The 23721-nt window shown below is 50.4% G+C and overlaps 1 protein-coding gene across 2 annotated transcripts; it reads right to left on the bottom strand.

Moving 5' to 3' along the window:
* Positions 1–404: 404 nt before the first annotated feature.
* TRIM56 (tripartite motif containing 56) lies at positions 405–9412 on the bottom strand. 2 transcript variants are annotated; one of them, XM_069571395.1, is made up of 3 exons: positions 9252–9412; positions 8240–8349; positions 405–8144 (listed from the first exon to the last, which is right to left on the bottom strand). In XM_069571395.1, the coding sequence occupies exon 3, from the start codon at positions 8141–8143 to the stop codon at positions 5879–5881; it is 2265 nt and encodes a 754-aa protein (XP_069427496.1). In that variant the 5' UTR covers position 8144; positions 8240–8349; positions 9252–9412; the 3' UTR covers positions 405–5878. The 2 variants fall into 2 exon arrangements, with proteins under 2 accessions (XP_069427496.1, XP_069427497.1); XM_069571396.1 differs by lacking the exon at positions 8240–8349 and having other exon boundaries at positions 9252–9394.
* Positions 9413–23721: the final 14309 nt, after the last annotated feature.

Genomic DNA, 23721 nt, shown 5'->3' on the forward strand with positions numbered 1-23721 from the left:
CACCGTGGATCACAGACACTGCAGGTCAGGTGGAGCCCGCAAACCAGAAAACAAGCAGAGACCAGTGATGGGCACAGCCACCCTGACCTGCACCCTCACTCACCTCCTTTACACACAACTTCGGGGGTCCTGCTGGGCCAGATCACCTGCTGGCTCCCTCCCACGAAATGTGAGCCTGGAAGATGCAGACCTCTGCCCAGAGGGCCCCTCTGTCCCACAGAGGCAGGCGTGGCCTGGGATGAGGATGGGGGAACCACAGACGATGACAGACCCTGCGGCTGAAGTGTCTCCAAGGACTCCAGGTAGCATCTTCGCAGTTACAGCAAGAAGGGCCATACTATCTGATTCCCTTCCTTACCTGGGTGTTGATCGTTCCCCACACACATGAACCATCTGAGAAAAGGTTCAATTTTTCAAAGGAATTTATTAAGAAACAGCGGGGGGGTGGGGGTAAGATATAAAGTACACAATTAAAGGAATGAAAGAGTTTACAACATAGCTTCTTCAGGCCAGTGGCAGCTAAGAAATATTTGCTGGGCCGACACCAAGGGTACAGAGGCCCCAATTCCATTTTCCATCCCATTTCTCTTGGCTGCTAACCCAACCAGCTAGAAACTTCCTCCAAAGAGAAGTCAGATTGCCTTCCAAAACCTCCCCAAACTACTTCCCAATTGCCTTTACGGCCCTTCTCTGCCTGGTCGATTCCTCACCTAGGCTTTGGGTGAGGTCAGCCAGACCCTGCTGAGCCTTCTCCACTCTCCCAGTCACTCTATTCCCATCTGCATTCGTTTAAATGAACTACATTCATGAACCGGTTGGGCTGGTTTGGTCAAGTCACCTATTTCTCTAAGCCTACATCTGAACTTGACCTTTCTCTTGTTGGGAGCAACTTCTTGAGCAGTGTCTCTCGCAGCTCCCTGCCCCGGTTAGTCCAAGGCTACCCTCTCCCCCAGACAGAACTCTGTCCCTCCGTCCAACCTCCCACTTAACTTCCAGGTGGCTCTAGTTCTCAGCTAACCCGCCGGGGTGGTGGTTTAGTCGCTAAGTTGTGTCTTGACTCTTGAGGCTTCACGGACTACAGCCCACCAGGCTCCTCTGTCCATGGGATTCCCTGGGCAAGAATACTGGAGTAGGTTGCCGTTGCCTTCTCCAGGGGAATCTTCCAGACCCAGGAAGTGAACTCTTCACCGCTGAGCCACCAGGGAAGCTCGGGAGAGATGATCAAAATACCTTGATATTGGCACGCACTTACCACATCCTGCCCAGCTCAGGTCACCAACCTCATCAACTTCCTTGGAAGATTTCTGACTTCTCTCTTGGACATCGGCCCCATTGGAATATTATCTCTGTAGATTATCCTATGAGTGGCTTTATAGATACAGTAAGAATAAGACTAAGGCAAACGGAGAGCGACTCCCTCCCAAATTGTTATCTTCTCTTACCCAAAACAAAAAACAAAAAGCTGGGCTACTCTGGCCATTTCTTCTACATGTTAGCATACAGGTTTAGTAGAGCCTGATTCTCAGCTGGCTTTTAGGAGAAGAACTGAGCCTTAGCAAGATGGCCATCGGTCCCTTCTGCACCTACGCTCACTGTTGAGTCTACGCAAATGGCTTCTTCAAATAAACGCTGGAAAGCAGAACTGAAGAGTCTCCTCCAACAGAGAAGCAGGTAACAGCTCTTCCCAGACATTCTTGAGCCTCTCCCTCACAATACATGCATACCACATCCCCTTTCAGGCTCACCCTGACAAAAAAGCATTAACTCAGTACTATGAATACAAGTCGGTTAAAATTTTTCCTAACCAAGACCTCACGCCTCTCAGCCAGTCCTCACGATAACCCTGTGAGGTTGGCACAGTGGATATTATGATGGGTATTTTACTGATGTAGAAACAGGTCCACAGAGGTTAGGGAGCGTGACCAATATTACACAGCTGTTTAGCTGGAAGAAGGTGAAAGTGAAAGTCGCTCAGTCGTGTCCGACTCTCTGCGACTCCATAGACTATACAGGCCATGGAATTCTCCAGGCCAGAATCCTGGAGTGGGTAGCCTTTCCCTTCTCCAGGGGATCTTCCTAACCCAGGGATTGAACCCAGGTCTCCCACATTGCAGGCGGGTTCTTCACCAGCTGAACCACCAGGGAAGCCAGCACTCAACCCAGATCTCCGCTGCCTCTCTCATTTCGAGGCACAAAAATACGAACGAGGTTCTCTACTCCTCTTTTCTCTACCTAAATGGCACCCTCCTTTTGTACACAATCTGGGAAGTCCCAAACAGGAAAAGGAATGATGGATCATGTTAATTGTCACTGTCCACTGCGGGGGTGTGATGGGGGGGATGTCATATCTTTCATGATGTTCCTGATTTCTCAACATCTGTAGTTGAAGCAAGAACTCTTTGTCCCGGTGCTGCGTGGTGCTTTCGGCACCAGGATGTGTTAGGATTCCCAGGTCACAGTTGGGAGGCTGGGGATTTTCCTTTCAAAATGATGCTCAAGTGCTATACTTCCCATCCATTTCACATTTTCCCAGTGCCGTGTGCCTCGCCACCTCGACCAAGCCCTTCTCCTGTCAATCGCCCCAAGCCTGACTTCCCAGGTGTCCCCTGCAACTGCTTGCTCTTTACAATATCTGTGGGAGTCTCTTCCTGTATCCAGGTGGTATTTCCCCTCTGAAGTTCTCTATTCCCACCTCCTGGCTGGAGCCATTCCACCAGCCTGGCTCTCTGCACACAGTTCCCATGCAGCTCTGCAAAACTGTTGTTCTAACCTGAAGGTATTTATCCCTTAGAGGCCAGAACGCCCCAGGACACATAAGCAGGACACCCCGATTTCATCTCTTGTGACTCAGAGCTGACTCACGCTCCTGGAGGCTTAAGATAGGCTGAGTCCACAGTGCCCCCTACTGGAGATTTCCCACAAGCCAAGGTTTTGGACACCTTGGTGGGTCCCACTGTTTGCTGCTGCTGCTGCTAAGTCGCTTCAGTCGTGTCCAACTCTGTGCGACCCCATAGATGGCAGCCCACCAGGCTTCCCTGTCCCTGGGATTCTCCAGGCAAGAACACTGGAGTGGATTGCCATTTCCTTCTCCAATGCATGAAAGTAAAAAGTGAAAGTGAAGTCGCTCAGTCGTGTTGCTCTTAGCGACCCCATGGACTGCAGCCTACCAGACTCCTCCATCCATGGATTTTTCAGGCAAGAGTACTGGAGTGGGGTGCCATTTACTAGACACCAATTCACTCCACAGATGTTTACTGAGCACCTACTAGGAGCCATCACTGTGCTGACTCTGAAAAAGACAGACGCAGTCTCCCCACTCGTGCAACTCACCCTATACCACCTGGTTCCATAGAACCACAACTCGGTTTCCAGTTGGTCTGAATGAGCTGGTGAACTCAGTAAGACCGTCTCTTGCCTCTGGACACTCCACAATGACAGATCACCCATGGGAATGCCTGACCACTGCAAACCTTCCCAGGGCACATTCCACGGTCAGCCACCAAACAGGCCCCTGATCTGCTGGCCTTTCCTCCCTGCTGGGTCCAGACCCACTGGGATTCTCCCCCTCGCTCCTGCTCTACCCCTACCCCCGCCAGAACAGTCTCATTTATTCTGACATTCATTTGCAAATCCAGGAGTTATTCTTGAATATCATTTATAGAGGTGTATTTTTCTGCAGTACAGTTAAGCATATACGTTATTTAATGGACAATAGTAACTGAAGTAGAAATGTGCATATATGAATAACAGCATGAAATAACTCAAAAAGAACCCAACCTCCCCTGTCACTATTTACACATTTTGAACCTGTTAACACTCAGTAAACTATTCAGACATGCTTTTACCTTGTTGCTATAATGATGTGATCAGAAATCCAAAAGCTTTTCTTTTTTTTTGCTTATGATTGCATCACAGAACATCACACTCGTCTAAATAGTTCTCATAGTTGTCATACATGAAGGCAGTAACTCACTGTCCTGCTAGACCACAATCAACTTGGCTATTCCTTCCAGAGCTGAGCTGTTTCCTGTCAATGACTATAATACAGCGTGGTCACAAATACCTATCTGCAAATCCTTTTTCTTTTTCAATTCTTTCCCCAGAACGTATTCCCCAATGTGAAGTAACTTCATCTTACAATCATTTCTTTCACTCCTGTCAAGTCCTGCCAAACCCATCTCCAGGAAGAAGCATTTATCATGCCAGGAGCCTATTTCCCCATGATATAGCTTCAAAAATATTTTTCTGATGAATGCAAATGGTTGATTTTCTTTTTCAATTTATGTGTCCTGGCCTGTGTGGATTCCCTTCTGGGGACCCAACTTATTTGGTCCTTTGAACCAAGTAGATCTCTTTAAGTCACTGTATACCCTGGAGACTCAGCTCTCAGATCAACACTCTGTAATTTCCTCCCCTCATCGATTTTTCCTTTAATCTTCATTATGATTTGCTGTGCACACATCTCAAATTTTTATATAATTGAATCCATCCACTCGACTTTGATTATTTCCCCCTTCACTTCATGAAACAAATCAATGGCCTCCCTGGAAAAAGATTTTCTTTTCCCTCCACCTAACGTCCTATACTTTCCATCTGGACTTGTCCAAAATCTCTCTGGTTCCCATGACCACTCACAGCCCGTGATCCTTACATTAAGATTCCATTTGGTCATCTCTCAACAGCCCTTGGCTAACCACGGCCACCTCAGTTCCACCACTGCCACAGCCCATGCAAAGGGCCTGTGGTTACGGCTCACTTCTGACACGACCCCTCCATACAATGTCCACTCCTCCACCCATGTCAGCCCCACTACTGACTTCTCAGGTCTTCCAACTGGTTTGGCCCCTGAGTTCCACACCTAGCCTCTAGGATTAGGTGTGTTCCCCACCCATAATAGCAATACAGACAAATGCCTTTAACACCTTAGTTCAGCCAGAATTTCTCAAAAGGAATTGTGCTGGGAAACTAAGAAGGGGCTAAAAATAAACTCCAGGAGTATTAAGACATCAAAACAGAAGAGACTTTATATTCTACAGAGGTCCAACCTCAGGCTGGCTTGGAGGTGAGAGGTGAGGGAAGTTGGGAGGGTTAGCCCCAGGTAAGCCCTGCGTTTTAGACTCCAGCCCTACCAGGCTCCGTTTTCTAACAGCACATTCTCTTCAGGGCTTTGAGGTAAACATGCATTGCCCTGGGGTAGTGTCTGTACTTGGTCCCCCACAAAGCCCACCCCGTTCTTCACTGGGGGATGCCACTATCGGAGGAGGAGCCTCAATTTCCCGGCTGTGGCTGAAGGCAATGAATGACCTCAGCCCTTCCATCTCTGCGGCGAAAGATGCCATTGACTGCCGGGTTCAAAATCTCAGGCCCCTGCTAACCTAGCCTGTCCCCTTCCAGCTGGAGAAGAGTGGGTTCTCAGCTCTCTTCTGCAAAGTGCATAATCGACATACCCTGAACCCTTCTTGGCTCCAAGGACCGTCTCTACCCACCTCCCCAAGCCCCTCCCGGGCCACCCCATCAGGAATGGTTTTGAAGAACGCAAATCACAACTAGTTTACATATCTTGGAAACCTAGACTCTATAGTAGCGGCAGTGGCAGTCACCACCCCCCCCAACCCCAACTCAAAAGCAAGAGGCATTAATGCCCAGCACCTCTCCAACCCCTCCTCCTCTGCTTCTGAGAATTATGGTCATGCCAACCCTGCTTGGTCCCTATCCCTGCACCTGATGAGGGGTTTGGCACCTCACATTGTGAAAAGCTGTCAACCCCTGCTCTCTGAGAAAATGCCCTTGGCCACCACATCTCCTGGGCGGCCCTGCCGGCCTTCTCCCCACCCTTTTCCTCCCCCCCCACCCCCAGTCCCTCCCCAGTCCCAGCCCTTTAACTGTCAAGAGGGCGGACCCGAAAGACGTGGATGGTCCCGTTACTGAGGGACACGACCAGGTACCTGCCGTCCACCATGGTGGTCACCCGGGGCTTTTCCAGGCCGTGATAGGCCGTCAGGAAGTCGCCAAGCAGCGAGCCCTTTGGATCAAGGATCACTACCTTGTTGACCTCACGAAGGGTCAGAAAGATGTAGCCTTTCTTATCCACGGACACGGAGCCCGGCTGGCAGCCATGCAGACCGGGTCCCCGGTATTCCCCAACCACCTGACCCAGCCCATCACAGACCACCAAGCTATTCTGCTGCCAATCGGACCCTACAAAATGGCCCTGGGGGCTGGTGGTCAGGAACACCAGCGCCCGCAGGCCCCGGTTGGCCTTGCCCCCAGGGATGAACCGCGTGGCCAAGCTGCCTTCCATGTTGTACACCTCCACGTGTCCGGACACGCTGACCGCCACCCGGTCCCCGCTCGGCATGGCAGCCACAGCGTGGCTGGCCTGGCAGAGGCTCAGTGCCCGGCGCCACTGCACCTCACCGTTGTGGTTGATGAGATAGAGCCGCGCGGCCGCTGAGAATGCCACGGCGTCCTGCAGGGCGGCCACACTGCATGGGGAGCAGCCCTCGGGCACAGGCACCGCGCCCCTGTAGTCGCCATTCAGAGAGAAGCGTTTTAGGGCCCTGTTCTGCTCATCCGCCACCAGGATCTCCCGGGAGCCAAAGGGACAGAGCCCAGTGATCCGGGGGGCGCGCTTGTCCCCGGGCATCCGGGTGGGGAAGGTACAGAAAAAGATGGGCCTGGGGAGGAGGCCGGAGCCCTCCAGGTTTGGCCCGGGGGCAGGGCTGGGCTCCCGGGAGATGGACTTGAGCCTGCCTTTGAACTTCCTCTTCTTGTTGGACCTGCTGCCCCCCCGGGCCTGGGTTCCTCCATCTTCCTGGGGTGTCTGGGCTCTGCCCTCTTTCGGGGTCTTGGCTCCATCGTCCTCAGGAGTCTCAGCTCTCTCCGCCTTGAGGGGCTGGGCTTCGTCCTCTTGGGGTGTCTGTGCTCTGTCCTTATCGGGGGTCTGAACGCCATCCCTGCTCTGGGGCTGGGTTGCATCACCTCCCTCGCTTCGGGCTCCATCCTTCTCGCTGTCCTGTGGCTGCTGCTTCTCAAAGGAGAGCCTCAGCAGGTGGCAGTTCTTGTCCAGGAGCCCGGGATGCAGTTCCAGCTGGGGCAGCTGGCAGGGAGCGGGCCCAGGCACCCAGGGACAGCCCTGCAGCTGCCGGAGCCGCTGGGCGATCGCCCCCTCCAGCGAGAGGATCTCAGCCTCGCGCCCCAGGCTAAGTACCCGACGGGCAAAGGCGGCCGCTTCCCTGGCCACTTGCTCCCGGCCCTCCAGCTCCCCCAGGCGCTCCCGAGCAGCCTCCTCGGCAGCTTCCACGTGGGCTCGCAGTTGCCCGAGCACCTCCTGCTTCTGGGCCAGGAGGGCCCTGAGAACTCGCTCGGCCGCCTCCTCCACCTGCGTGACCACCTTGGACGCCTGCTCCCGCAGCCGGGTCAAGGCTTCCTTTTCGGCCAGCCGGGTGGCCTCCAGCTCAGCCAGGTTGTTGTCCACACCGGCCAGCAGCTCCTCGAGGCCGGGCCTCCGGGCGCGCACAGCCTCAGCCAGGGGCAGGCAGGGGTGGTCCAGGTGGGGGTCCAGGCGACACTCTCGGCACAGCAGCTGGGAGCACGGCTGGCACAGGAAGCGCAGGGCCTCCCCCGGGTGCTGGGGACACTGGGCCGCCTGGCGCTCCCGGGCCTCCTCATCGTACCACCCGGCCCTATAGCCCACCAGGTCCACCACCCGATGGCTGTGGGTCTGTCGGGTGCACCGGTGTCCGTCGGCACAGGCCTGGCACAGGTCATCGGCGCAGTCCAGGCATCGGGCGGTGGCTGGCCCCCCGGCACTGGCGCCCCCCATCAGGGGGCACAGGGCACAGGCCGGCTTCCCTGCCCGCAGGTCGCCACCGGCCCGGGCCTTCACCAAATCCAGGAGTCCGTTGACAAAGAAGTTGGTCTTGAAGGCGGCCACGCCCGTGGGCGGCAGGGGCACAGACTCGCGGCACTCAGGGCATCGGAGGCGGCCGCCCTCGGCCAGCTGTGCCAGGCAGTCCTGGCAGTAGGTGTGCAGGCAGGGCAGCGTTTTGGGCACCTGCAATTGCTCCAGGCAGATTTTACAGGCCAGGAAGTCGCTGCTCAGGGCCTCCAGGAGGGATGGTGAGGAGCCCTGGGAAACCATCCTGCAAGCAAGAGGTCGAGGGCACTCCTGAAGTGGCCGTCCTCTGCCCTCCCACCTCTGCCCCATACTCAAGCCCCACCAGGTCTGGGGTCTCACCTGAATGGCTGGGAATTTTCTTGTCTCTGGAGCTAAAGAACCGCCTCCCTCCTCCGTACACACGTTCAGAAATGTGAAAAAGTAAAAGCTGCCTTTGCGCGTGTCAGGCCCTGCGAGATCGGAAGAGACCAAGGGGCCGGGCCTTAGAGAGCCCATGGGGTAATGATGGGTGCCCCTGCCCGCCCGCCCTGCCTCTGACAGGCCTTGTGGCACATGGGGTGAGAGTCTGGTGTGAACAGACCCTGAGGACCCTGCTGTGTGTGAGCTGCCGGGGCGGGGGTTGGGCAGGGAGGACACAGCAGAGGGTCTACGGGGACAGAGTCCCCTTGACTCCTGGCAGGTGGGGCGGAACAACGGGCTTCAATTGCCGGGGCCCCAAGTCCCAGGGCCCCAAGTCCCAGGGCCCCAAGTCCCAGGGCCGGGTACACCTGCCTCCCGGACCGCCCCCCCTCCCCCTCCGCAGCAGCATCACAGGAACTGGGGGCCCCCCAACTTCCTGCCCCGACGGCCCCGCAATGGGCTCTGGAGAAGTCAGAGGGGCGGCTGAGGGGAAGGGGCTGCCCGGCTCTTTCCTTTCAGCTTCTCGGATTCCGGGTCCGAGCCCCGGCTCCCCCAGCCCTTTTCTTTCCGCCCATCTTGCTGCTGGAGGCCTCCTCCTTTCCGAGGAGCCTCTGGAGGGTCGGAGTCACGTGAGGCTCCGTCTGCGAATGCCCCCCGCATCCGGCACAGTGGCCAGTGAAATACTTGATAAAGAAATTTGGGGCGTTTCCCCCAAACTTCCAGAAAGTAGCGGCTGGGCCGAGGGTCGGGGCGGGCAGCGCTGAGAGAGTGCGAAGGGGGTTTCCCAGGGAGACCGCAGCTCTCTGGCCCCGGAGAGAGACGCCTCCCCTCTGCTCCCGCCCTCTGGGTCTCTGTCCCCCTCCCCTCCCTTCCTGTGCCTCCGGCCGTCTCCCTTCCCCCACCCCCTCCAGTCCACCTCTCCCTCTAGCCGCCCCCCAAGCCCCCTCCTTACGTGGCTTGGGCTCCAGGACCCAGAGCTGGGGGCCCCCCCGCCCCAGCCCTCGGAGACCCTGGTGCGGCTGTTGCCGGGCTCCCGAGAGAGAAACAAAAGTGAAACTAATCGTACTTCTGCAACTTCCGTCCCAGGCCCGGGACGCGGACTAGAACGCCGCAGGCCCCGCCCTCTTCCCTCCCCAGCCTGGACCCCTTCCTCGGGAGGGGGCGGGGGGCCTTCCCCCGTCCGCGGGGCACAGTCCCCGCCCGCAGGCTCCCGGGCTTCGTGCGGGCTGGGTCAGCTATCGCGGCTGGAGTCTCCGAGGTCGGCCTGTCCGTTTGAGCCTGGGGATTTGCTCAGCCTGCTCAGTGTGTCTGTCGCAAGGGCAGGGCAGCTGCCTGAGGATGTATCCTCTAAGGGAAGAAATGAGCGATCTTAGGTGATTCTCGGAGACGCAGGGTAACCAGAGCCCCGGCCTCGGGCCAGGCTTCCAGGGCTGCGGCATCCAGCCCTAGGTGAGGCCCTTCTACCACAATTCTCTGCTGAGATTCTGGAGGGGGTCCTGGAGGAGGTGTCCCTTGAGATGAGTCAGAAGAGTGCAAAGGGGTCGGGGATGGCCAGAGGAGAACGCAGGGAAGGGCATTCCAGGAATTGGGAACAGCGAGGTGGGCCCAGAGGAATGAGACACCACATACTCTGCGGGGGCTCCCAAGTAATTCAGGATGGTTTGTGGGAGAAATTACGGTTGCCAGGGGGAAGGATGGGGGAAGAGATAGGGAGGCTGGGCACGGGCGTGTGTACACTGCCATGTTTAAAATGGACAACCCACAAGGTCCTACTGTATAGCATAGGGAACTCAATGTTATGTGGCAGCCTGGATTGGAGGGAAGTTTAAGAGGGATTAGATACATGTACATGGGCTTCCCAGGTGGAGCAGTGGTAAGGAATCCACCTGCCAATGCTGGAGATGCAGGAGACGCAGGTTCTATCTTCCAGGGGAAGACCTCCTGGAGGAGGAAATGGCAACCCCCTCCAGTACTCTTCCTTGGAGAATCCCATGGACAGAGGAGCCTGGCGGGCCACAGTCCGTGGGGTCACAAAGAATTGGTCATGACTGAGCACGCACGCACGGATACGTGTATATTTATGGCTGAGGCCCTTTGCAGTCCACCTGAAGTTATCACAACATTGCTAATCGGCTGTACCCCAGTACAAAATTTAAAAAGTTAAAAAATAAAAAAGGAACAATGTGTGGGAAAGGGACATGTCACTAGTAGCAGATGATGTCACCGAGGAAGCAGCGGCTGGATCACAGAGAGTCTTAGGGTCTACATGACAGAGTCTGAGATAAGACAGAGTCTTCCCCAAAGCCAAAAGAAGCCATCGAAGGACATTTCCCCCAACACCTTCTGGAAATTATGAAGCACAAAGGAGTCGAAAGAATTGCAACAAACACCCCCATGTCTATCCCCTAGTTTCTGCAGTTAACACCTTGCCATAGTTGATTCATCATACAGCTACCCAGGTAGGCATCCGTTTATTCACAGGGACAGGATTTCAGGAAGAAACACAACCGGTGAGAACTCACTCTGGCATCAGCCAAGAGAACAGAGGGGAGCTTGTTTTCCAGGTGGAAAGCGGAGGGGTCTGAGCTGACACAGCACCACTAGGGGCAGGGTTGGGGGTGGAAGAGGGGAGCCTCAGGAGTGAGCAAGCTGGTACAGGTGACAGCAGCTGAGGTCTTGTAATTGGCCCTGTGAGGGAGATGACAGAAGGAGAGCAGGAAGTCCTTCGGGTTTTGGAGACCTGGAGGTCAGCACAGAGGGCTCAGCGGGTGATAACCCGGGCTTGTGACTTTTCCAGACTTTTCCAATGAATCTGTGGTTTTGATGAAGTTTGCCCAGCAGAGTCCAAAGTGAGACGAGCAGGGCTGAGATGGCACTAAGAAAACATGTTCAAGGGCAAGTGGGGGAAGGGCCTGGGGCGAGAAGAGGCTGAGGGGTACTTCCAGAGACGTAGGTGGAAATCCGAGAGAGAGAAGGTCCCAGGAACCTCGGCTGGAGGATGCTGCACCTCCAGAAGGGGGAGGCGGTCACTGCGGCCCAAATGCTGCAGACTGGACGGTCAGCCATGATGAGCACAGAAGAACATACTGACCACGTGTGTCCCCAAGTGTGTGTACACACCTGCGCATGCGCGTACAGACCCCGTGTGTGCTTGTCCTTGCACAGTCAAGGAAGATTTCCTGGATGGCTACCTAGTGGCTCAGTGGTAAAGAATCCACCTGCCAATGTAGGAGACGTGGTGGGTTTGATCCCTGGGTCTGGAAGATCCCCTGGAGGAGAGCATGGCAACCCACTCCAGTATTTTTGCCTGGGAAATCCCATGGACAGAGGAACCTGGTGGGCTACAGTCCATGGGGTTGCAGAAGAGTCAGACATGACTGAGCCCAGGGGCAGTTTATAATCCCTGGTGGTCCAGTGGTTAGGACTCTGTGCTTCCACTGCAGGGGGCACGGGTCAGATCTTTGGTTGGGTAACTAAGATACCCCTGGAGTGGGTTGCCATTTCCTTCTCCAGGGCATCTTCCCAACCCAGGGATCAAACCCACATCTCCTTCATTGGCAGGTGAGTTCTTTACCCCTAAGGCACCAAACATAACCTGATTTAATCCTCACAGTAACCTCGTAAGGTAAGTAGCATTCTTGCCCCCATTTTACAGATGAGGAAACTGAGTAACAGAATAAGTCACCCAAGGTCACACAAAATGCTGTGGCAACACAGAGGGAAAGTTTGATTTCTCCTGGAATGGCGGGGGTGGTGGTGGTGGTTGTGTGGGAATCAGGAAGGCCTCATGAAAGAAGCAGCATTGTAATGATTGCCCTTCCCTCACCCCGAACGTCGAACAATTGTTTAAAGTGTGAAGCAGACCTCAGGAAATTGGTTTCTTCTGCCTGAAATCAGGCATCCAAATCAAGGGATAACTCCGCTTACAACCGAGTGGTTAAGTGTTACCATGGAGACCTGGGGAGAAGGAGGAGTTCCTGCCAGATGCTGGGGTTTCCTCAAGAAGCCTCTGCTGCTGGGTGTTCCGATAAGATGGGAGTGCGGGTGGGTGGAGGGATGTGGCAGGAGATGGGAGCATGCAGGCAGAACGAACTTCACCATTTCTTATTGAGAATCCTGAAAGACCTTAAGGTAATGGGGAGCCATTATAGAATTTTTATTAGGCAAGTTTGGACTCTTTCTGCAGGCACTTGGGGGTGAGATTAAAAGCAAAGGTTTTTGATCTTAATTTATACAAATATGCATAACAAAATAAAATTTAAAAGACTCATATCATCATTATAACAAAATAACTCTTTTTTCGCTATGTGTATTTCCTCTGGCCTCTGTCCTTGTGAGTATATTTCACACAGCTGCGTATATATATTTATACATATTTGACATAGTTGTATATATAGCGTACATGTACTTTTTGTCTACTCGTCAATCTCAACACACATGCGTCTCAGGGTTGGGAAATTCTCCTCAAGTATTTCGTTGCTTCTTTCCCCTTTGCTTTCTCTGTTTTCCCATCTGGAACTTCCATTATTCGGTTTTTGCATCTCCCAGATGGTCTTCTAATTTTATATCTAATCTTCTTTTCTTTTTTTTTTTTGTACTACTTTTGGGGAGGTTTCCTCTAACTTAAACTTTCAGTCCTTGTGCTTTCCTTCGAATCTGCTGCCACGATGCTAATTCACGAGTTCCTTTTATCGTTTACTTCTCTGAGGATGTAAATGACGGTATTGTTATTGTCATTGCTGTGGTTGTTGGTGGTGGTGTGTGTGACGTGTGTGAGAGAGAGTTTTCTTCATCTTGCACAGTATCCGTTCCTTCCAAGCTGTGGTTTCCTTCCCCTCTCTTTCCCTTCCTTCCTCCTTTTTTAGGTGACTCTAGTATTTATGGTTTTATAGTTTCTTTTGCTTATTTTTTAAATTGTTTTATATTTTTAAATTAGCTTTCTGAGGTATAATTTATGTACAATGAAAATCATCAATTTAAATGTAGAGCTCAATGAGTCTCGCCAACGTATACAGTTAAATAATTACCAACACAATTACACTATACAATAGTCCAATATAAAAATAAGGAAATTGACCTTGGCACGACGCTGTGAACTTGACTGAGACCTTATGCAGATTTCACCAGTTTTCACGTGTGCTCAAGTGTGCCTGCGTATGTTGTACGTGTGTGTGCTCAGCAGCTCAGTCGTGTCCGACTCTTTATGACTTCAGGGACTGTAGCCTGCCAGGCTCCTCTGTCCATGGAATTTTCCAGGCAAGAATACTGGATTGGGTTGCCATTTCTTATTCCAGGGGATCTTCCCAACCCAGAGATAGAGCCCCCATCTCTTGCGTCTCCTGCATTAGCAGGCGAATTCTTTAGCACTGCACCACCTGGGTAGCCCCCTGTTACTGGGTATTAGTTCTGTGCAATTTTATCACAAGTATAACCACCATGCAACCACCACAATAATCAAGACACAGAACTGTTGCATTAAAACAAAAAAACTGTTCCTTCTGTACTGCCTTCTCTTGTGTTAAAAATATTTTTATTGGGACTTTCCTGATGGTCCAGTGGTTAAGAATCCACCTTCCAATGCAGAGGGCACAAGTTCTATCCCTGGTAAGGGAACTAAGAGCCCACATTTAGTGGGGTAACTAAGCCCAGGGGCTACAACTAGAGAGTCCAATTAGGGAAGCCCCTGCATGCTGCAACAGAAACCCAGATCATCCAAAAATATATATATATATAAGGTGTAACTGAGAAATTCTTTAAAACATTTCTACTGTATTATTTTAATTCCACTGTTTCTATGTTTCTAAGCTCATTTCTTAGTGATTACTCTAGGAACTACAGTATGCTTCTTTAACTTATGAGAAACTGTTTCAGATTTATAATGACTTAAATCCAATAAATATATAGCAATGTAGTTCTATTTCTTCCCCTTCTTTATTCTATTTTTGTCATATCTCCTACATCTACATGTGTTAAAAACCCAACAATACAGCCCTATAATAATTATTTAAACAACTTCATTTTTAAAAGACAGTAAAGGAAGGAAAGATATAGATCAGTGTTTTGATTTACCCATGAGTTTAGCATTTCCTGTATTATTCTTTCCTGCGACTTAAACCTACCATCCAGGGTCCTTCCTTATCAATTCCAAGGACTTCCTTCTGTAAAACAGGTTGGCTAGCAACGACTTCTGTTTGTATTTATCTGAGAATGTCTTTATTTTTTAATTAAATTTAATTTTTTTGTTTTTTTTCTTAACTTTTTTATTTTTTCTTTTGTTTATGTTTTTTTTATTTTATTATTTTTTATTAAATTTTAAATGAGAAATTGATTTAAACAGCATGTTTAACTCAAAGAGAAAACCTTTCCTTAAAAGGAGTTTATCACTAAAGACATATTACCATACATGTAACAACTACATACTTGAAAAAGTTACAAAATGGCCCTTGATTTTTATAATAACAAATGAAAAACACTGAAATTCTCCAAACAAGTTATGAGGGTTTTATTATTTTTTGTTGTTGTTGAATAGCAAAAGCTAATAACCTTTTGAAATATGAAGATATTTCCCCTGGTTTTTGCTTTCTGCCAGCTCCCCTCAGTTTTACAGAGGAAACGGACGTGCAGGTCTCACAAGACATTGTTGTTCAGTCGCTAAGTCAGGTCCAAGTCTTTGTGACCCCAAGCTCTTCCCTCCTTCACAATCTCCCCGTGTTTCCTCAGATTCATGATTCATTGAGTCAGTGATGCTATCTAACCATCTCATCTCACGGAATACTTAGCAATATTACATCCCAGACAAGTATCATTTAAAAAAAACCATTACATTCTGGAAGTAGTTATGCTTCCAAAATAGTTTCAAATGAAATTATTGGATAATAGTCACTTAAAAGTAAAATTATGGAGGCAGACCTCACCTGGGGCCCTGTGACAACATGGGCTGGCTGTCTGCTTTAGGTTTGCCTGTATCCTGAACCCATCAGGCTGGAGGTGTCCACTTTCTCTGAGAAGCATGACTGATGCTTATCTCTTGCTCCAAAGGAATCCTACCTCCCGCTGTCCAAGCAAGTCAGGTCGCAGTCTCCAAATGCCTGCTCACCTTCTTTATGTCAAACTGCCAATGCAGTCCCAATTTTCTTGATGATGTGAGTCTTGGAGTCACTCAGTCTTATAGCAACCAAAGTTGCTCTGAGTCATTCAAACTCCATCTGATCTCTGATCAGACAGCTGTCATAGCCCAGCATCAAAGACCCTGGGATCAGATGCCCAGTGACAGCCAAACCTGCCTGGCTACCCAGGTTGATAGTCGGTTCCTTTTACCTTTCACACTCCTCGACTTCAGTAATACTTTTTAAAATCTATTTTTTTAAAAATGTCCCAGCCTCACAGTGGTAAAGAAGACTGCTCCTTGATAGAACCTCGTTAAATGTCGGCAGCATCTCTGAGATAGAACTTCACTTCCACTCATAGGCGCTGCAGGTGACATGTGTGAAGGGACTTTCTTGACCTTGATCCTAGACTTCGGAGAAATAATCAGGACTTTTAAAGGTCCACGCCAAGATTCCTTTAGAATATTTGCACATAAAAGGTAAAGCTTTTCATCTTAGTTTGTGCAATACCGCATACCTGAAGAGGTTGACTGGCTTAAATGTTCACCTCTTGCTGCACCTATGCAAACAGGCCAAATTCAAGGAGGCACCTGAGACTATTCTGACTATTCAAACCGTTGATCCCTCCTTTCTCAAAATTTGCTCTGCTCTCGACTGCTCCTCCCGCTCCCTCTGGGACCACGCCCCTTCTCGGGGAGGGAGCGGGTTGGTTCATTCTGGTCTCTGCGAGCCAGGGCGAGCCTTAGGCTCCCGCCCCATCCATTCTGAGCTGTCGTTCCCACCTTGGCCCACCAGGGGGAGCTCTATCCCTGCTGAAGCTGCATTCCGGAGCACGGTCCACCGCCTTGCGGAGGGTACAAACCACCTCTCCTTGTTTCTTTCTGGTGCCTGTCAACCTGCGGGCTGCCCTTGCCAATCATCAGAGGCCCTTGCCCCCTTATTCTTATACACTCCCTTCCTGCATACTCCCTCTTATACTAGAATGTCTCTCTCAAAGATTTCTTTCTCAGGTGCAAAATCTAAAAGAACCCCCTAAATGTCATTAATCAACATATATGATATTTTAATAATTACCATGAATGCAAAAATACATCATGAACAAATTATCAAAAATTGAAGTCAAGACGGAATCAGTATTACTGATTTTTTCCCTTTGGTCTCGGGCTTCAATCTGGCTCAGCCAGGCACAGCTGGGTTTCACCCCCCACCACTTAGTCAAGGACATGGCTTCTGTTTTCGCCTCTCCCCTGCAGAATCACCTTTCTTCTCGCCCCTGGATGCTTCTTTAGCATATTTCCTGTCTTAAAACAAAAGAAAACCAGTCCCCCGCCTGACCTCGCCTGCCCTACCCCTCTCTGTCTTGTTTTCCTTTTCCTCTGGAACTGACTACAATTGAGCTTTTGTTCTCAACGCTCCCTGGGAAGCGGCTCTGGTCAAGGTCACCAACGACCTTCACCTCGTCTGTGCTCCTCTTATTCCGTGCCTGGCAGAGGAGATCCACGCTCCTTGAAACTTTCCTCTTCACGTGTCGGCCTCCTGGATCCCTAGCCGTCTTCCTACTCCCTTCCCCACGTCGTCTCTGGATTATCCTATCTTCCTGACCCTAAACATCAGAGGCACTTCCAACCATTCCCTCACACTGCCCAGGACAAAGGGAGAAGAGTCATAAATCTCAGTATTCAAAGCCTTTTAATGGTTAGCTCGATCATTCAAGAGATCCAGACAAATAGCTGTCACTCACCATTCCAAGTGTGAGAAGGTGGTAAGATCCAGGAAAAGTACCTAGTGGAAAACAACTGGGGAATGCCCGCCCAGTGTTGCCATCAGTGAGCTCTGTGTGACCTCTTGCAACGTGGTTTAGACCGAGAAATATATATTGGATCTTCGTCCACAGTTCCAGGGACAGAGCTCCTAAAATCTTTGAAATTTCCTGAGTGATTAGAGCCTTGCAAGTGTCTTTTGTTAGGTTCCAGAGGTGACTTTTGGACCCCACCTTATGTTGGGGGCTGGTTGCCTGAAGCACCAACCAGGTGGTTAAAGGGTTGAAGCTTTCAGTCCCGCCTCCCTGACCTCCAGGGAGGGGAAAGGGGCTGGAGGTTGAATCGACTGTCAATGGCAGTGATTCAATCAATGACGCCTACGTAATGGAACTTCCATAAAAACCCCGAGGACATGGTTTGGAGAGCTTCCAAGCTGGTGAACCAGAACTCTACCACATGCTGCTGTGCCAGCCCCAGACTTCAAGGGGACAGAAGCTCCTTTATTCAGGAACCTGTCCTGCGTATCTCTTCATTTGGCTATTGATCCGTACCTTTTATTGTCCTTTGTAATAAACCGGTAATCTACTGAATAAATGTTTCCTGAGTTCCTTGAGCTACTCTAGCAAGTTAACTGAACGAACCTAAGGAGGAAAAGGCAATGGCACCCCACTCCAGTACTCTTGCCTGGCCAATCCCATGGACGGAGGAGCCTGGTGGGCTGCAGTCCATGGGGTTGTTAAGAGTCGGACACGGCTGAGTGACTTCACTTTCACTTTTCACTTTCATGCACTGGAGAAGGAAATGGCAACCCACTCCAGTGTTCTTGCCTGGAGAATCCCAGGGATGGAAGAGCCTGGTGGGCTGCCGTCTATGGGGTGGCACAGAGTTGGACCCGACTGAGTGACTTAGCAGCAGCAGCAGCAAGGAGGAAGTCATGGGAACCTCTGATTTATACCTAGTTGATGAGAAGTGGAGATGACAACCTGGACTTGAGATTAGCATCCGAAGTGGAACGCAGCCTTGTGAGAGTGAACATTTTACCTGGAGAATCAGATGCTGTCTCCAGGTAGACAGTGTCAGAATTGAACTAAATAGTAAGACACACCTAGTTGGTGTCAAATAATTGCTTGTTGATATGGGGAAAACTCAACACACGCACATAGGAGTTTGATGAACAAAACCTTTACTCCTTAGAGAAAAGGCTTAAATTCCCTTGAGGGACTTTAAAGAAGATTTGAATAAAAGGCAAAATATACTATCCTCATGGATATGATGACTTAGCACTGCATAGATGGCAATTCTCCCCCAAGTTAATCTATTAAATGTAATCCTAAGTTTATATGGCAGAATAAAGTCCTTATACGGTTAAGGAAATGTTGAAAAGGAGGACTCACTCTACTAGTTAAAAAAAAATATTTTATAAAACCGAAGCTGAAAAAAATCCAACAAAACAACAACCAGCACACACTGATACTTGTGCTGGCAATGGAACAGAGGTGAGAAGTCAGAATTAGATCTGTGTGGATGCAGCTACTTGGCATATGGAAGGCATGACACCACAAATCGATAGGGGAGTTGGCTGTTGGCAGATGCCACTGGGAACACCGTTTCAGCAGATGGAGCAAAAAAGTCAAGCTGGATCCTGCAATGCAGACCTGGGTTTGATCCTTGGGTCAGGAAGATCCCCTGGAGAAGGGAATGGCAACCCACTCCAGTATTCTTGCCTGGAGAATCCCATAGACAGAGGAGCCTGGTGGCCTACAGTCCATGGGGTTGTGAAGAGTCGGACACAACTAAACAACTAACACCTTCACTTTCACGTCAGAGATGTCCACATCCTAATTCCCAGAACCTGTGGCAATGTTACTTTCCATGGCAGATGGGATTTTGTAGAAGTGATTAAGTTGTGAAAGGGGGAGATTGTCTTGGAGAAGGGAAAGGCTACCCTCTCCAGTATTCTGACCTGGAGAATTCCATGGACTGGATAGTCCATGGGGTTGCAAAGAGTCAGGCACGACTGAGCACCTTTCACGTCACTTCTTATCTTGGGTCCAGTCTAATCACATGATTCCTTCAAAGTGGAAAACCTTACCTGTGGTCAGAGGGAGAGAAGCGTACCATCAGTTTTTCTTTTTTTTGGAATCGAGGAAAGGGCCACAGGCCAAGGAATGCAGCTGGCCTCTAGAAATTGGAAAATGCAAGAAAATAGATTCTCCTTAAAATCTTTAGACGACAACAGTCTTGCTAATACCTAGGTTATAGGCCCCCAAAAGGCTCATTTTGGACTTTTGACCGCCAGAACTGTAAAATAATAAATGTGCACGGTTTTTAAGTCACTAAATTTATGGTAATTTGTTACAACAGCAATGGGAAGCTAATGCAGACCTCTGACTCACCATATACAGAAGTGAACTCCCAATAGGTCCAAATCTAAATGTGAAAAATAAAATTACAAAACTAACAGAAGATTGTGCAGGAAAGTATTTTTGAGATTTTTGTTTAGGAGAAGACTTTGAACTGGAGCTTCAAAACACAAACCATGCATAGGAAAAAAATTTTTTTTCTGTTCAACAGAGGGCACTGTAGCTGAAAAAAGACACCTGCAATATCTCAAATTGATGGAGGATTCATAATCAATAAAGTCCTGCAAATCAGTTTTAAAATGACAAGCAACCTGAAGAAAAATAAGCAAAGATTGTGAGCGTGGGAGGCCGCCAATGGTGATTCCGATCCTCACCCAAGTAAGTGTGAGAACAGTTGCAAGAGAAGAGCCATGCTGTGGATTGGATCGTGCCCCCACCCCATTCCTATTTGGACTCCAACCTAAGTTCCACTACCCCAGCATGTGACCTCATTTGGAAATAGGGTCTTGCAGATATAGTTAGTTAAACTGAGATGAAGTTACAGTGGAATCCACTGGGCCCTCATCCAAGAGGACCGGTGCCCTTATACAAAGGGGAAATTTGGATGCACACAAGGAGAATGCTATCTGAAGACGAAAGCAGAAGGGGTGATGCTTCTACAAGCCTAGAAATGCCAAGATTGCCAGCCAACCATCAGAAACCAGGAGAGAGGCAGGGAACAGAGTCTTCCCCAAGGCCCGCAGAAGAAACCAGCTCTGCCAACGTCTCGATCTGACACCGCTTCTGAACTCCAGAATTGCTACAGAATGCGTTTCTGTGTGTTAGCTGCTCACTTTGTGGTGCTTTGCTATGGCAGCCCTGGGAAACAAATACAGGGGAGTTAGCCTCTCCTTGGAGTGTGTGTGTGGGGGCATCTTGATCTGGTGCCTGGTGATGAGTCTGCGGGGGATTAACCAGACTGAAGGTGGGGCTGTTCTCGAGAGGAGCATCAGGCTTCCGGGGCTCAGCCTGCTCTCCAAGTTTAAGAGGGGACAAAGGCACAGGAAATGCTTGGTTGCTCTAGCATCAAATCAGGCGTCCCTGACTTATTGGACCAAATCCCAGACCTGGATCTTCTCAGCATCGGTCTCTGCAGTGCAGACAGCCCCATTCCAGTAAGGGAGGAAGATGAGGAGAAAACAGCTGAGTATCTAACCTTCCTCCCCCTCCTCCCCACCTCAGAAGCTCAGCCTTGCGCATGAGAGAGCCAGCAGCTGAAGAAGACTCTTGAGAGTTCTTTGGACAGCAAGGAGATCAAACCAGAATTCCATCCTAAAGGAAATCAACCCTGAATGTACATTGGAAGGACTGGTGCTGAAGCTGAAGCTCCAACACTTTGGCCACCTGATGTGAAAAGCCAACTAACTCATTGGAAAAGTCCCTGATGCTGGGAAAGATTGAGGGCAGGAGGAGAAGGGGGCGACAGAGGATGAGATGGTTGGATGGCATCACCGACTCAATGGACATGAGTTTGAGCAAACTCCAGGAGATGGTGAAGGACAGGGAAGCCTGGCGTGCTGCAGTCTGTGGGATTTCAGAGTCAGACACGACTGAGGGACTGAACCACAACAGCAAGAAGCAGGGTGGGAGGGAGAGGGCAGAGTCAGCAGCAGCCTGCCGCTTTATCTTGCAAACCAGAGCTGCTGGGGTTCCTGCAGCCACAGCACAAGAACCTCATGACCGCCCCCAAGATCAGTGCTGCTGATCTCTGCTCTGAACACACACCCGGGTCTCCGAGGGGGGGTCTGAGGCTGGGGGGTTGTCAGCCTTTAACTTGGCCAGGAGCGACCCCTTGACCAGGGCGCAGTGAGAGGACGCTATGGGCACCCTGGCTCTGCCCAATGCCCTCCTCCTCCATCCTGGCCCCCCACCACCACGCCCACACATCCCCACTCTTCGCCTTCAGCCTGATTGCTGCTCTTGAGTCACCCTCACTCCCATGACTGGGCATGGGGCTTGTTTTCTCTGAATTTCCCGCTCCACACACTTCTCTGGGCCCCCAATGCTCCTGACCTTAGCAAACCCCAGCCCTTGGGTCTCCACCTCGGTGCTGGCTGACCTGTCCTCCCTACCCCCACCCGGCACTGCCTCCCTGCCCTTGGCTCTCTCCAGGAGGCCCTGAGCTAATCAGGCTGATTATCGCCCAGGTCCAATTTCACTTTTCTTGGCTACCACGCGCAGTAAATTTCCTCAGCCGCCAGGCTCCCCTGCGAGCCCTGCCTCTTGTCAGGCAGCCCGACTTAGGAAGCCGCCAGCTCCCTGCCTGCCGCCTGCCGTATCATCACAGATGAATCAGGCTTGCCCAACCTGGGGGTGTAATCTAAACACCATCGACAGTCACATCGCCCTCAGCAGCAAAACACAACTGTCACGTCTTCCCAGGTCTAGTAAAATCTCTGGGGTTCTAAATGCCCAGACCCTTGCTATTAGTCTAAAGATTATACTATAATCTTTTACAGCTGCATTTTAGAGGATGCTTTGGAAAATCTCCCTCGTCTCTACACATTTTGAGAGTGGGCTAGCGGCATTAGTCTTAGTTTATCATCAGGAGATAATCCTTGAACTTCCAGCTTTATTTTATACTTGACCCATTCCCAGGGTCTCTGAGTATCTGAAAGTGATCTGGAAAGATCCAGAGAAGGAGAGGGAAGAAGATGAGGATGTTTACTTATCTCGAAATCCCAGCCCCCGCTGTGATTAAAGAAGAAGCTCTTCTGATGGTTCCTTCTTTTCCAGTGAGGGCAAGTCTTGGCTGTGAGAGGGAAGGAAGTACAAGAGCCCTGTACTTGCATGGCCTGAATTGGTTCTAGTGCTTCAAACACGGTGCTTTCTGAAGGATGGGAGATACCCATGTATGACGCGATTAGAGAGCAAATAAGAATTCTGGTTCGTCACGTTAAGACAAGCCCAGAAGGAGGCTGAAGAAGGATGGACGAATGCGGCAGGGGATGCTTTTAAAGACATTGTGGAGATGAGTCTTGATTTGATTAAATGTAACCAGCATCAGTAGCATCCTCTGTGCACATGGCCGTGCGTCAGGCATTGTGGGAGCAGAGAGGGGAACAAAGAAACGACCTCACCCTGCGGGGACAGACATAAGGGAAAATCATGAAGGTGATGTAAGAGTGTATATAGCGCTGTTAGGGAGTGCTGTGGATTGAAAACTTGTGCACTCCCTGCCCCAGCCCCCAGTGTGATGGTTTTTGGAGATGGGGCCTTTGGGAGGTGGAGTGAGATGAGGTCATGAGGGCAGGGCCTTGGCCCAGTGGGATTAGAGCTCTTAGAAGAGACACCAGACAGCTTGCTTTTTTGCCCCCTCCCCCACCTCTGGTGCGGGCATGCACAGAAAAAGCGGTCATGTGAGCATATGGCGAGCAAGGGGCCTTCTGCAAGCCAGGAAGAGAGCCTTCACCAGAAAGAGATCTTGTTAGCCCCTTGGTCTTGGACTTCCAGCCTCCAGAATTGTGGGAGAATCAAAATTCGTTGTTTAAGCCACCCAGGGTATGGTATTTTGTTGTAGCAGCCAGAGCTAAGACAGAAAGACATAGGTGAGAGCTGTTAATTGTGAAGAGCTGTATCAAAGAAGACTTCCTGGAGGAAGTGGAACTGGAGTTTCAGGATGAGTCAGGTCCTAGAGAGGAAGATGTGGGAAGGTTGGCAAAAAGACAGCTGTCTTTGAACCAAGAAGTGGGCCCTCACAAGACACAGAACCTGTCAGCTCCTTGATCTTGGATTCCCCAGCCTTCAAAATGGTGAAAAATAAATATCTGTTGTTTTTAAGTCACCTAGTTTCTCGGCATTCTGTTATAGAAGTCAGAATGGACAAAGACAGCCCAGTTTTAGGATCTGGGTAGTTTGATGGCAAATAGAAGAAAGTGAAGGCTAAAGATTTCTCACGGGGGAGAAGCTGAAGGATGCCTGCAGATGCTCCAAATGTCCATGAGGGGGCACCAGAGCTTAGCCTCTTTCTTAGGTTAAGGTCTAACTGGTACGGCCTATGGGAGACACCTTCCAGAACAAAATGAATCTTGAGCTGCATGGCAAGAACACTCATAAAACATCCTAAAAATGTTAAAAATGATATCCATAAGGGATGCTTTATAAAAACCTAGTTTTTAATACAACAGAACGCAAAATTGTGACCAAATGGTCAA

This window comes from Ovis canadensis, chromosome 24 (genome assembly GCF_042477335.2).
Source record: "Ovis canadensis isolate MfBH-ARS-UI-01 breed Bighorn chromosome 24, ARS-UI_OviCan_v2, whole genome shotgun sequence".
Classification (NCBI taxonomy): Eukaryota; Metazoa; Chordata; class Mammalia; order Artiodactyla; family Bovidae; genus Ovis; species Ovis canadensis.